The sequence below is a fragment of the Chiloscyllium punctatum genome, chromosome 16 (genome assembly GCF_047496795.1).
Source record: "Chiloscyllium punctatum isolate Juve2018m chromosome 16, sChiPun1.3, whole genome shotgun sequence".
NCBI lineage: Eukaryota > Metazoa > Chordata > Chondrichthyes > Orectolobiformes > Hemiscylliidae > Chiloscyllium > Chiloscyllium punctatum.
In genome coordinates this window covers 3,600,875-3,613,419 of record NC_092754.1, presented here as the reverse complement: position 1 = coordinate 3,613,419, position 12,545 = coordinate 3,600,875, and the positions used below count along the sequence as shown (strand labels likewise).

Here is a 12,545-nt window from a genome sequence, read left to right as displayed (position 1 = left end):
GTTGGGCTCCAGACATTTACCAGTCCAGTTCATCTCTCGATACAGACTAATGTTTTTTAAAGGGATCAGTGAATACTTGCTGTTTTAAAATATTTTGCCAGTGACTTTCCATTTTTCTTTTAAATCTAATCTGTTCTGTAATATATACAGATTTTCAATAATATGCCAGACATGTAGCAAGCCAATACTTTTAATCTTATTTTAAAAGCACATTTCATAATCAGATGGGGTCTTTGCTAAATCCAATTGTAAAAAGCTCTCATTAGTGCCATATGTACTCTGTACATCAAAGTGAAATGTTGTGCAGAAGAGACTTCATTTCTGAGTTATTACGTATTGATGATTTGATCCCTGAGAGCAACATTGCTTTCAGCTGGCTTCTGTTGTTTTTCTAAAGTTTATTTTTCATATTGAATGTTTTTGCTGCTGCTACCCACCAGTATATGTCCTTATAAATACTTTCAATTCACCAGTAATTTTGTTCTATCTCTATGCAATTACCTTCAGTCATAATCAAACTCAACTCAAGTTTTCCTAATGACTCAGCTCACATGTTCCAATTTCAATCACTTTCAGTGCATGCAATCTCCAGGGCTTGGTGGGGATGATGGTTTTCTGTCACCAGAAGCAGTGTATTGTGCCAGGTTTTGTGGGAGTTTTGTTTCGTATCTTGTAGAACTGCTTTCAAAAAAGACACTAGCGTTTCTTCAATAGTCTTCATATTGAATCTGGAGAATGCAGCACCCACCGAGCCCTGCTTTCTGAACTCCAAAATAGCAAGCCTTCTGGGGAGGATACCGAAAGCTGTACAAAGATGTTCTGAAGTGGCATTGACATTAATGACTAGAAGGGGCTTGCTACCTGTCATTCAAATTGGTAACATCTTGTCCATCAAGCTGCATCACGTTTTGAGTACAAACACGATAATGGTGAGGCAAAAGTGGGTACTGTAGATGCTGGAGATTAGAGTCAAGATTAGAGTAGTGCTGGAAAAGCACAGCAGGTCAGGCAACATCTGAGGAGCAGGAAAATCGACGTTTTGTGTGAAAGTCCTTCATCACGAATGAGGCCTCATTCCTGATTAAGGGATTTTTCCATAAAACGTCGATTTTCCTGCTTATTGGATGCTGTCTGACCTGCTGTGCTTTTCCAGCACTACTCTAATCTTGACTATAACGGTGAGGCAGAGCAGTAGCCAAGAAGGAAGGAAAATGAAGCAAATTCTGCATTCCAGATCGCCCTGCCTGGTGGGACATTCTGCCCCATGTACCCAAAGATCTGCAGGTTGACAATCAGCCTGTTCAGGTTCATAAAGACCCTGAGTAAGTGCCATCTTTGAATCCAGGGACAGCCAGTGACGATAACAACCACACAGCCTTCATCATTCTTCTGGTGCAGTAGCTGAAGCACACAAGTTGTACTTGACTGTGGAGTTTGAAACCCAAATAGAGTGGATTAGGACACCCAGATTTAGTGGTCCTTGTTGTTTTGCCCTTTCAATCTCTTTAGCGCTAACTTGTGGGTCATTCTAATACCCTGCCAAGCAGAGTGAGGGGTATTATATAAAAAGGTTTGACACATGCAGTGTACAACTTTCATCAGCATGTGGGATATAGGTAAATTAATGTTACTTCTGCAATTCTGCAATTATAATTTCTGATACAAGGTGAATGAACTCACACCAGTGTGTAATTGTTTCAGCCAAGAGCTGAGTCAATAAGAATGGAAACTATGTGGAGGAAATATATAATTGTTTTTGTATTAGCTAAAAATGTATGCAAGAAAGAAACGGGACTGCAAGACAATGGTTGATATTACGGGCAAATAGATAAAATGCTGTGAAGAGAGGCAGTGAATTTAGATATGCCTGTATAAACGGTAGGTATAAACATCTGTTTCCCACTTTTACAGAAACACAGGAGCAAACCCCAATTAAAAGGGCTTAGTGATAAGATGCTGTGAGGGAAAGGTATAGATGGAGGGGTAGGTAATGATGAAGAAAGAATATGCCTAACAATGACCTACAGTGGGATGAGGTCAAACGGCCTTGTGAGGCCAGAAATAAGCATTTTGTCACAGACAAGGCCGGATAAGGCAAGAGATAAACAGGAGTAATGGGGCCAGTCTTAGGGAAGTGGAGGATGTAAACAGGGGAGGAGCAATGTAAAACAAAAGAAACCAAATTATATAAATATTGTGTATGAATTGAATTTGGTGTGTGTATGTCCTCTATCTTATAGACAATGGACATCACACCCACTTGCAAGTGTAAAATAAATGACGCTACTGATTCAGATCTTGTCTCGGACTGAAATTATTGAAGTGAGTGAGCTTTGTTTCTCACAAGCATCACAGTTCTTGTCTTTTGATACTTCATATTACCATACAACCATTGCATTTACAGACCTACATTTTATTTAAAATCTCTCCCCACTTGTGCATTTCCCTTGCCTTGCATCCTCACTGTTTGAGACACAAAGCTGGTGTTTAATCAGTCATTTTTGCTCAGAATCTAAAAGGTGTGGAACTCTCCATTTTTCTCACTCTGCTTTCTGCTGCTTTTTACAGTCTGTTCACAATGAACTCCTGACATCCACGGTCTGCTTCCCAATTATGTTTATGTTCTTTGCAGACAGAGGAACATGGGCTCGCACTGTGTGTGTGTTTCAACTCAACAGAATAAGTAACAGCCATTTGCTGGGTCAGTTCTCAGGGTAAAGCCTCGAACAATCAGAGTTAACCTGCCTGGTTTAAAATAAAACAAATTCTGGCACTTAACTATCACTCAGCATTAACAATGCATTCTCAATGGCAATGCTTTCATTCGCCAATGAATTAGAGTGTACTTCACATATGGTATAAATATCGGTTTTCTGCTTGAATTGATATTTCTTGCAAATTGACCTGATGAGTTGAAGCTTTGATAAAATGTGCATTTTTCCAGCAATGGTGTGTTTATTTTCTGACCTCTGTTCATTCCTTAGACTTAGTTCATTTTAACTCAATCTTGTAATTTTTTCCCCTTGGTCCCAAGAGAAACAGCCTGCTTGGGTCTTCATCTTTGCCTATCAGCATGTGAAATGAGGCTTTACAATCATCTCTGGACAGAACAGGATGCCGATATCTTTATCCTGTTAGGTTTGGGCTGGTTGCAAATTACAACATAGGAATGAGAGACATTGATGCATAATTTATAGATTGATCATGATTGCATGAATGCAATAGTCTACATTTTATTTTCCTCTCCACAGGGTCGCTGTGAGATTAATGTTCGGAATAATCGAAACCAGACTCCTTTGCAACTTGCAGTTACTCAGGGTCATACTGACATGGTCCAGCTCTTGGTTACTGAAGGCTGTGATGTGAACGCGGAGGATGAAGATGGTGATACTGCTATGCATGTGGCACTCTGTCGACAGCAGCTGGCAACCACCATGCTACCACGGGAAGGCGAAAGCAGTTCACTTCATGCAAATGTAGGTTTAAGACAGTCCATGTAGGAGATCTTGCACAAGTGCCTATAAAAGAACTGTTCATATTTTAAAATGCTCATTACATCTTGGTGTATGTAGTAACACAAAATATTTGAGATTTGCTTATGAATGTTAAACTTATTTTTTTCCTGTTTGGGCTACTATGAAAAAGAGATTGTATAACTCGTCCTGAAAAGCCATGAGGATTCTACCTTCACTTTACAGCATTGCAATTCAAGTTTGACTTGCTTTCATAAGTGCACATTTCCTTTCATAGGAAAGAAGAGGAGAGCTTCTAAACAGGTTTTTATAGTGTCATTGTCTTCTGTGTTTAATAGCATGTAATACTATAATACGGTGAAATAAGATGTAAAAGGCCTACTATTTCTACTACTAAAATTAATATTGGATATTTTGTAGTGAGCTTCATCATGCATAGCTCACTGCTTGCATTTTATGTGCCATTAGTGTATGGAATGAGCTGCCAGAGGAAAGGGTGGAGGCTAGTACAATTGCAACATTTAAAAAGAAGGGTTTGGAGGGATATGGGCCAGGTGCTGGCAGGTGGGACTAAATTGGGTTGGGATATCTAGTTGGCATGGGCAAGTTGGACCGAACGGTCAGTTTCCATGCTGTACATCTCTGACTCTATTAGTGTGATTTATCCAACAGTCATCCACTTAGAAATGTTCCTCCTGTAAATTTCTGACCATGTGAGTTGACCAGCAAGCAAGACAAAATATGAACCCTGAGTGAAACGGCAATCAACAGGATCATTCCTTAAGCAGTGAGATTTAAAGTTTGAGGAATAAACAGTACAGACCAAATATGAGGGTGAATCCGTTATGATTATGCGAAAGAAAGATTGAATTAAGAAAGCATAAAATGAACTGTTAATTTTAATAACTTCTGTGTTTAAATCTTTTGAAATCTTAACTATAACTAATGTCCAAGGAATAAGGCTTCATATTTAAATTTAAGTACAGAGGTAGTAATTGAACAATTATCAATTATTAAAAGTATGAAGGCCCTCTGAGTAAATCAACAAAATAACATTCAATGCATTTCCGTGGGTGAGGCAGAAAAATGATATGTCAAATTGTTAAAGCTAATGTAACTGAATTTATTTAAGATACAAAGGTGGGGGTGGGGAAGATGCAGGCTGAGAGGAGGACACAACGGCTGTGAAGAGATACAGAGAGTGCGTTAGCAACAAGGGTAACCAACGAGAGTATTACATGGGAAAGTGAGGTTATTCACTTCAGTAGTAAAATTACAAAATCTCTTAAGACCTGCAACTCAAATGTTGATGTACAGAGGGTCTTGGCTGAACATAGATAAGAAATGTAGAAAGTTAGCCTGCAGCTTCAGCAAGCAATATGGATACTAAACACCATGTTAGCCTTTATTACAAATAACTGGTATACAAGAATTCGGATGTTTTGGTATGTTTGTACAGGGCTTTGATTCCACAACTGGAGTACTGTGTGCATAATTGGTCTCCATATTTAATGCAGGATATATTTGTATTGGAGGCAATGCAACAAATATTCACCATATTGATTTCTGTATTGAGAGGGCTGTCCTGTGATGGCAGACTGAGTAAATTGGAGCAATAATCCCTGCAGTATAGAGAAGTGAGAGGCAATCTTATTGAAGCAAACAAAGTTGTGAAGGGAAGCCATATTGAGAGACTGTTTGTTTCCTCTGGCTTAAGAATTACAAACATAAGCTCATGACAAGGTGCAAATCACTTAGGATTGAGATGAGAAATTTATTCACTCCAAGGAATAAGAATCTTTGTAATTATCTATACTTCCTGAAGGCAAGGATAGACAGATTTTTGGTCTCTCAGAATCGAGGGATATGAGGCACAGGTGGGAAAATGGAGTTGAAGTAGAAGGTCAGCCGCTGCTGTACTGAATGGTGTAGCTGCTCCATTCGTGCTAGTCCTCAGGATTTGACAACAGCCTTGATATTGACATTTAGCTAAGTACCTGCCTCTTGCATGAAGTGACCTAAATAACTGTTTAATATCTCATTTGTTTTGGATGCAAAATCTGCATTTGTTTTTTGTTAAAACTTTCATCTTAAGCCTTGTTCCTTTGCTACTTAGTTGCAGGCTTCTGGGTTACTGGGATCTACAGACCTTAGTGTAGGTGCTGCCATTGCCTGTTTCCTGGCCCAAGATGGTGCGGATATTAACTACACTAACTACAAGGGCAAAACACCACTCAATCTGGTCACAAATGGCAGGATTATACAGATGGTCAAGAGTTTTGCTGAGAAATTCAGGTAAAATAGCAATATCTTCTAATTATGTCATTTACTCTTCTTTTGGTTATCTTAGTCTTGATTACACTGTATCCTTAACACAGACATTAAATTCTCAAAGTAAAAGGAAAACTGCGGATATTGGAGATCTGAAAAAAACGTTGCTGCAGAAACTCTAGTCTGGCACCATCTGTGCAGAGAGAGAGAGTTAATATTTTGAGGCTAGTGACCCTTCTTCTAATTGCACACCATGAGCAAAGATAGAGTATTGAGAAAGAGAAGATGGGCAGATGTCCAACCTTAGGATGTCAATTTGAGCAAGCTATTAGCAACCGTAGCATAGTTCCTTAAACCACAAGTGAACCGGCCTTGTATACATTTGTTCCTTGCTTTATCATGATTGGTAGTGTTATTACCTCCCCTCCCAATGGCACAGACTTGGGCTGGGATGGTTACCTGTGATGGCTCTGTTGTTAAATAACTGTCCACGTTCATAGTTCAGGATCATTTCAGAAACAGACATAGCGTCCAGTAGCTTTGAACTATATGCAAATTTAAGACAATACTATTAGTAGCTAATAAGAAATACAAACTTGGTATCCAACCTGAAAATATAATGGTTTTATTCATAATACATTTTTGGAATGATCTGGAAAATTATCCAGTTGTTGTAACACTATTTTTATCTGTGCTTTCTTTTAATCTGAAAGATGTTGACTAATGTGATTGAGAGGTACCAGCTTCCCAGTTAGCAAAATAAACAAATTGTGTTCATTTTACCATCAAACACTATTGGCTACATGATTTGTCAGTGACCAATAACTAGATAACACAGAGAACCGGGTTTAATTAAACCTACGATAGCATTTTAAGCTGGTTTATTAGAATTTATCCCATTGGAATCTCCACCCCCTCACCTGTTTCTCACCCACTGCATTATAAATAGGTGGGAAGCATTGCAATGCTCTGCTATTGTCCGACACTTCTGTAGAATCGATTTGAGAATGCCTTCAAATTCCAGGATCAGCCTTTACAAAACTTATCAGTAAATATTAATGACAGCCTAATTGTGTGTGTACTTTTGTTTAAAAATGTCACGGTGCTTGTCATAAGTCAGAGGATGCACTGTTTTAGAAGATAGAAACATTATACCACATAAAGTCTTATTATTCTCCTAGAATGGGTGTTCCATTGAGGCTACAAAGTCTACTTGCCATTAAGTAAGCACTGGGTGAGTTCATACAATGTATGAGATTACAGACATCCTACCTTTTGCTGTTTTGTGTTCCGAAAGAGTTATTTTGTTTCTTAAACTTCAAAGTGTAGCACAGAAACCTGAGTATGACGCTTAGAAGTGGGTTGGGCAGGAAATGCACTCCAACCAAACTGGTCTACCTTTTCTGATTGTAACGCTGACAGTAACCCAGTTAGAGTAAAGGATTCCCCTCACTGTTATAACGAGAAAACCTAAACCATTCCTTATTATATCATTAGTTGTATAATTACAAGCAAATCTCCTGTGCTACTGCTCACAGTAAATTAGGTGATGCAGTGTTTTGTTTTACGGACAGGGCTACTGTGCCATCCAATACTCTGAATAAATCTTCCCGTGAAGGAAAGTTTTTCCTTCAAGCCACAATATCGAATGAAACAAAATGTTTTAATTGATTCAGCATTTTGGCTTTGTTTTTAAGAAAATCAATTCAGAGACAGACATTTTAGTTCTCGATCGTGGAGTTTCTCCTGTAGATTCCAATTGCCACATTTATGTTTGTTCTACTTTTAGTTCATAAATGTAACATGGAGTTTTGTTCAATGATGTGTGAAGTGTGACCGGCCAAATGTACGTTTATGTAGTTTTTTAAATATAAAGAGTGTTACATAACACATCTTCTGTTGTATGTTGTGATTTGTAAAGCATTGATCCTTACTTGCCTGACTCTCCAACTCCGCTGTTGTCAAAGATTGAATCCCACAGTAGCTGAACTTTCAAATCAGCTGATTGTGCGCCATGCCACTAGGTGGAATAATCCAAAGTGATGAGCATGCTTGTATCGTCTTATGGCTGATATCAGTGTTACTTTCATGACCATCTTGAAGACATTGGGTGGATGGCTGCATCCATCCAAAGGTGATTATGCCCTGCCAACAGCCATCTAATGACCACAAGGGAGAATTGGCAGGAGTGAGGGATTTTGTTTTAAACTTTTTCTGAAAGAAAAGTCCTTTTAATCCTTTCTGTTGCTTTTTATTCCAGGGGATCACAGCTGCAATCAGCAGGGACAACAATTCTGCGGCGAGTCCACACAACTCCAAATACTATGACAAATCTTTTACTGCCAGCATCGGCGGGCCCAGCTGAGTGTCTAGTGTGTTCTGAGCTGTCCCTTCTGGTTCAGTTTTCCCCCTGTCAACACTCTGTCGTCTGTGAAGGTATACTTTGCAATCTCTGATCGTGAACAACAAACAAATAAATATATTTTAGATGTATTGTTGCTCACAAATAACATTATAGTAAATTGGATCTTTATTTAAAATTTGTGAGAAGATTTGTAGCTCGGGTGCTTGTTGTTGTGGTTCTGTTCGCCGAGCTGGGAATTTGTGTTGCAGACATTTCGTCCCCTGTCTGGGTGATATCCTCAGTGCTTGGGAACCTCCTGTGAAGCGCTTCTGTGATCTTTCCTCCGGCATTTGTAGTGGTTTGAATCTGCCGCTTCCGGTTGTCAGTTCCAGCTGTCCTGATGGAACTAATCATTTAGCTTTGAGTTTGGCATAGTGGGTGGATGAAATTTTAACCATAATAGGTCTAACTTGCCTCAGTTTGCTAAACACTTTGTTGATATGGTGTGCATGAGCATCCAAAAGGTACTTGGTTATGTGTTCTACAATAGACTTGAACAAAGTTAGACCTCCCCATGAAACGAAAGGGACAGCAGCAGCATGGATTTGAAATTGGCTGAGTGATGAGAATCAAATAGTAGTCAGTACAGTGGCTCAGTGGTAAGCGCTGCTGCCTCTCAGATCAGGGACATGGGTTCAATTCCATCCTCTGGCAACTGTGCAGACTCCACACAGACATTCTCCGTGTATCTGCCTGGGACATGCTTTTGTCCAGGTGCTCTAGTTTCCTCCCACAGTCCGAAGATATGCAGATTAGGTGGATTGGACATGCTAAATAGCCCTTGGGGTCTAGGGATGTGCAGGCTAGGTGGGTTATCCATGGGAAATGCAGGGTTATAGGGATAGGGTCAAGGGATGGATCTGGGTGGGGTGCTGTTTGGAGGGTCAGTGTGGACACACTGGGCCAAATGGCCTGCTTCCACACTGTAGGCTTTCTCTGATTCTCATGGTGAACAGTGGCTTTTCAAACAGGAGGTAGGGTTATAGTAGAATTCTCCAGGGTTTGGTGTTATGACCTCTGCTCTTCCTAATGTATATCATGACCTTACTAAGGTGCACTAAGGCACGGTTTCGAGATTTGTGGATCACATGAAAATTGGAAGTATTGTGTATTGAGAGTGTAGAATTCTATAAGGGCCTAGACAGGTTGGTGGAATGATTGGCAGATAAACTTTGCAGAGAAGTGTGGAATGTTTCATTTTGGTAAGAAGAACATGGGGAGACAACATAAAGAGACGATACAAAGTAAAGGTGCAATGCTAAAGAGGATGCAGGAACAAAGTGTGTACGTGTGTGTGTAACCCATTGAAGGTGGCAGGGCAGATTGAGGGAACGGCTAATAAAGCATTCAGCATCCTGGGCTTTATGAATATGTGCACAGAATACAAAAGTATTTAAACTAGATAAAACACGAGTCCAATCTCAACTAGAATACTGTGTCTCGTTCTGGGCATCGCAGTTTAGGGAGGATGTGAAAGCTTGAGAGAAGGTGCAGAAACACTTGAGAATGTTTCTGGGAGTGAAGAACTTCGGCTATTCGAGAATTTGGAAGGACACTGCATGGAGAAGAGGAGGTTGAGAGGAAACAGGTGTTTAAAAGCATGTAGTGCGGAGAGTAGAGAAAAGACTGTTCTCGTTGGAAGGATCAAGAAGCAAACGGCATAAATTTAAGGAGGCTGGCAAAAGAAGCAGTGGAGACGGAAGAGAATGTCTCTGAATGAAATCACCATGTCATAGTCTATGATGTTTTAAGGAGTATACTTCATTTGAGAAAGCAGAGTTTAATTTGTTCTTTTTTTTTTACCCCAAAGTCTGCCTTTTTAATAAGTATCACCATTCTCTGCAAAATGGGCTGCGTCCAGCATCCCCACCATCAAAGGCGCAGTGCTGAGGTACAAGATGTATATAGTTTTGAGCTCTAGCGAAAAGAGATTATGTCCGAGTACTTAGGTTGGCGCCTTCCAAAAAGGACGTCAGCAGAGCATCTTCCACCACTCTCCGGCCCACCACCACTCCCTGTCTTGGTGCTGTTTGGGATCGATAGTGTCAGTGGTGGCTCACTAGACTCTTTATTCTTGTTGCCACTGCATGAAGCAAAACAGTAATGAGGATTTCACAAGCTTTATAGCTAAGACAGGAGACTAAAACTGGGGCAGGGTGGTGTGACAGCAGTATTTATTCCAACCTAATTTTTCTTCAGTCTATCTCCCAGTTTTAAATTCAGGCAGTTTAGTGAAGGAAAGTACAGCCTTTGATTTAGTAGACTATGTTCTTGGGATGATGTATATTGGTGACTGGTAAATTAATCATTTATTGTCTGGTTTTCATGGTATGTTAGATGATTCACTCTCAAATACTGATGATGCCCAAGCAAGTAATTGCATATGCATCAGTACAATCCCCAAATAAATAATGCTAGTTACTCAAAATGTGCAAACTACTCTGTTCAGCGAGAAAAGAGAATGTGTTTGCCACTGGCTGCACCCACAAAACAATGGAACTCGATGACCCACCATTATCGCACCCAGCTAGCTAACTAGATAGTCATGTTGGAAAGTACGAAATCAACTAAAAATCATTAACTCATCTGGTTTAATGAATTCAAGGTATTTTTGTGAAACTCTTCAAGTGCACAGAGCATGCTAATCTCTAAACTCACTATATTCACTGTGTGGCAAGAAATATTAAATGAAATGGTAAATATATTGCAGGTGCTGATTTCTGACATTTCTTCTTTCATTCACAGAGTGTTCTGTAAGAATGAAGAAATGTATCAAATGCCAAGTGTCTATTACAAAGAAAATTAGACATGGTAATGTATTTACGTCATTCATTATTGAAATATTATTTGTCGTGACAGGGAGAATAAAGTGTTTCTTCTTGAGGAGCAAAATAATTGTAATAACTTAGGTGAATTCTGTTCCGATGACCAGGAATACTTATTACTCTAAATAACACCACCAGCTCAGTAATTTGCAGGTTTTATATTAAAATGGATGGCATTGTGGTATATGTTTTACAGGATGAATGGATTTTGTGATGGGGTTCTCCATTGGTAATAGCTAGCAGGTTGGAGGTGTCTGAGGAATATGACTGGTGTTTTGTCCAAAATAGCACGTCATTGCTGTGTAGGAATCCATCTCCGACTCCTGGCAAACCAACCTCCCCTAATGACAGCAGGTGTGCTTGAGAATCAGTCAAAGCAGAAATTAAAATGGATATGTTCCAAGTTTGAGAGTTCGGCCCAGTGTAGGGGCAGTTCTTAATGCAAGAAGGAAAACCTTTTCTTCAGATAAAATTAGCTATCAACAGCTGTCATCAAAGTACTTTTTCATTGTATTGGTCTCATTTCCATCATTATGAAATGATTAATTTATCCAAATTAGTATTTGTCCAATTTTATTGTTGATAGAGCTTTGATTTAATCAGACCTAAGCATTCAAACAATCAATTCCTTTTAAAATTTTGTTAACTATAGTGACAAATTAACTTCTGAGTTCTTCCTTGTTGTGAGTGCTTCCAAAGGTGAAGGAAAACATATCAGTTATCAGAAAAGCTGTAACTGAACGAAAGGTTTCCTTCACAAGCAAGTGTCCTTATGTAACATGTGCTGTGTTTAAAAACAAGGTAAAGCAAAGTAATGGTGTTAGATGACATTATTCTCTGAACACTTCATATACTAGCAGCAGTTATTGGTGTGAGGAAATCAATTCATTAGCAGGATGGCAGAGTGGACCTTTTAACATTTTCTTTCTTTAAATCTGGATGTTGAATGATACAATTGGCCTATTGTCCTAATTATCTACCTGCTGCCCCTCAGCAAATGTGTCTATTTCGCCACTTCCCCTCTCTGCCCCTCCGCTGCCTCTAACTGTCATACTGATTTGTCTAATATTCACTGCTGGATGCATGGTACTTTCTGTCAACCAAATATTACCCAGTACCTTCAATCCCCACTGCAAACCACCATCTAAAGCCCTCTCGGTGACTACTAAAGGCTGAATGAGATTGTTTGTTTGTGCCCTTTGTATCACACTTGGTTGAGCAGTGTCCTTTAGGAGATGATACCATTGCCCTTAGTCTGGCCTGCATGTGACTCCAGATCCATAGCAATGTGGTTGACTCTTAACCTGGCTTCTGGGCAATTAGAGATGGACAATAAATGCTGATTTAGCCAGCACCCACATCCCGTGAATAAACCAAAAAACCACTAAACCTGAAGATGCACTTTCAATTTAATGTGTATCATCATTAAGATCACATCACCCAACACCACCATGCCTCAGCTCACGTGATGCTGAAAGTCTCACCTGTACCTCTGTTATGCCCAGCTTTAACTACTGTACTGCACAACTTGCTGTCCCCTCACATTCTCCCCTCCACAGATATGAGATCATC

At 39.6% G+C, this 12,545-nt stretch overlaps 1 protein-coding gene across 8 annotated transcripts in view; it reads left to right on the top strand.

Moving 5' to 3' along the window:
* mib2 (MIB E3 ubiquitin protein ligase 2) overlaps positions 1–12,545 on the top strand; it is a 229,932-nt gene that overhangs the window by 209,918 nt on the left and 7,469 nt on the right. For 7 of the 8 annotated variants that reach the window (XM_072586015.1, XM_072586016.1, XM_072586021.1 and 4 more), the window contains 4 exons: positions 3,252–3,476; positions 5,590–5,768; positions 8,005–8,180; positions 10,894–10,959. In XM_072586015.1, the coding sequence (XP_072442116.1) occupies positions 3,252–3,476; positions 5,590–5,768; positions 8,005–8,180; positions 10,894–10,959 (646 nt within the window). Of the gene's footprint in view, positions 1–3,251; positions 3,477–5,589; positions 5,769–6,925; positions 6,979–8,004; positions 8,181–10,893; positions 10,960–12,545 lie in introns of those variants that run through there. The other variant, XM_072586023.1, reaches the window with a different exon arrangement.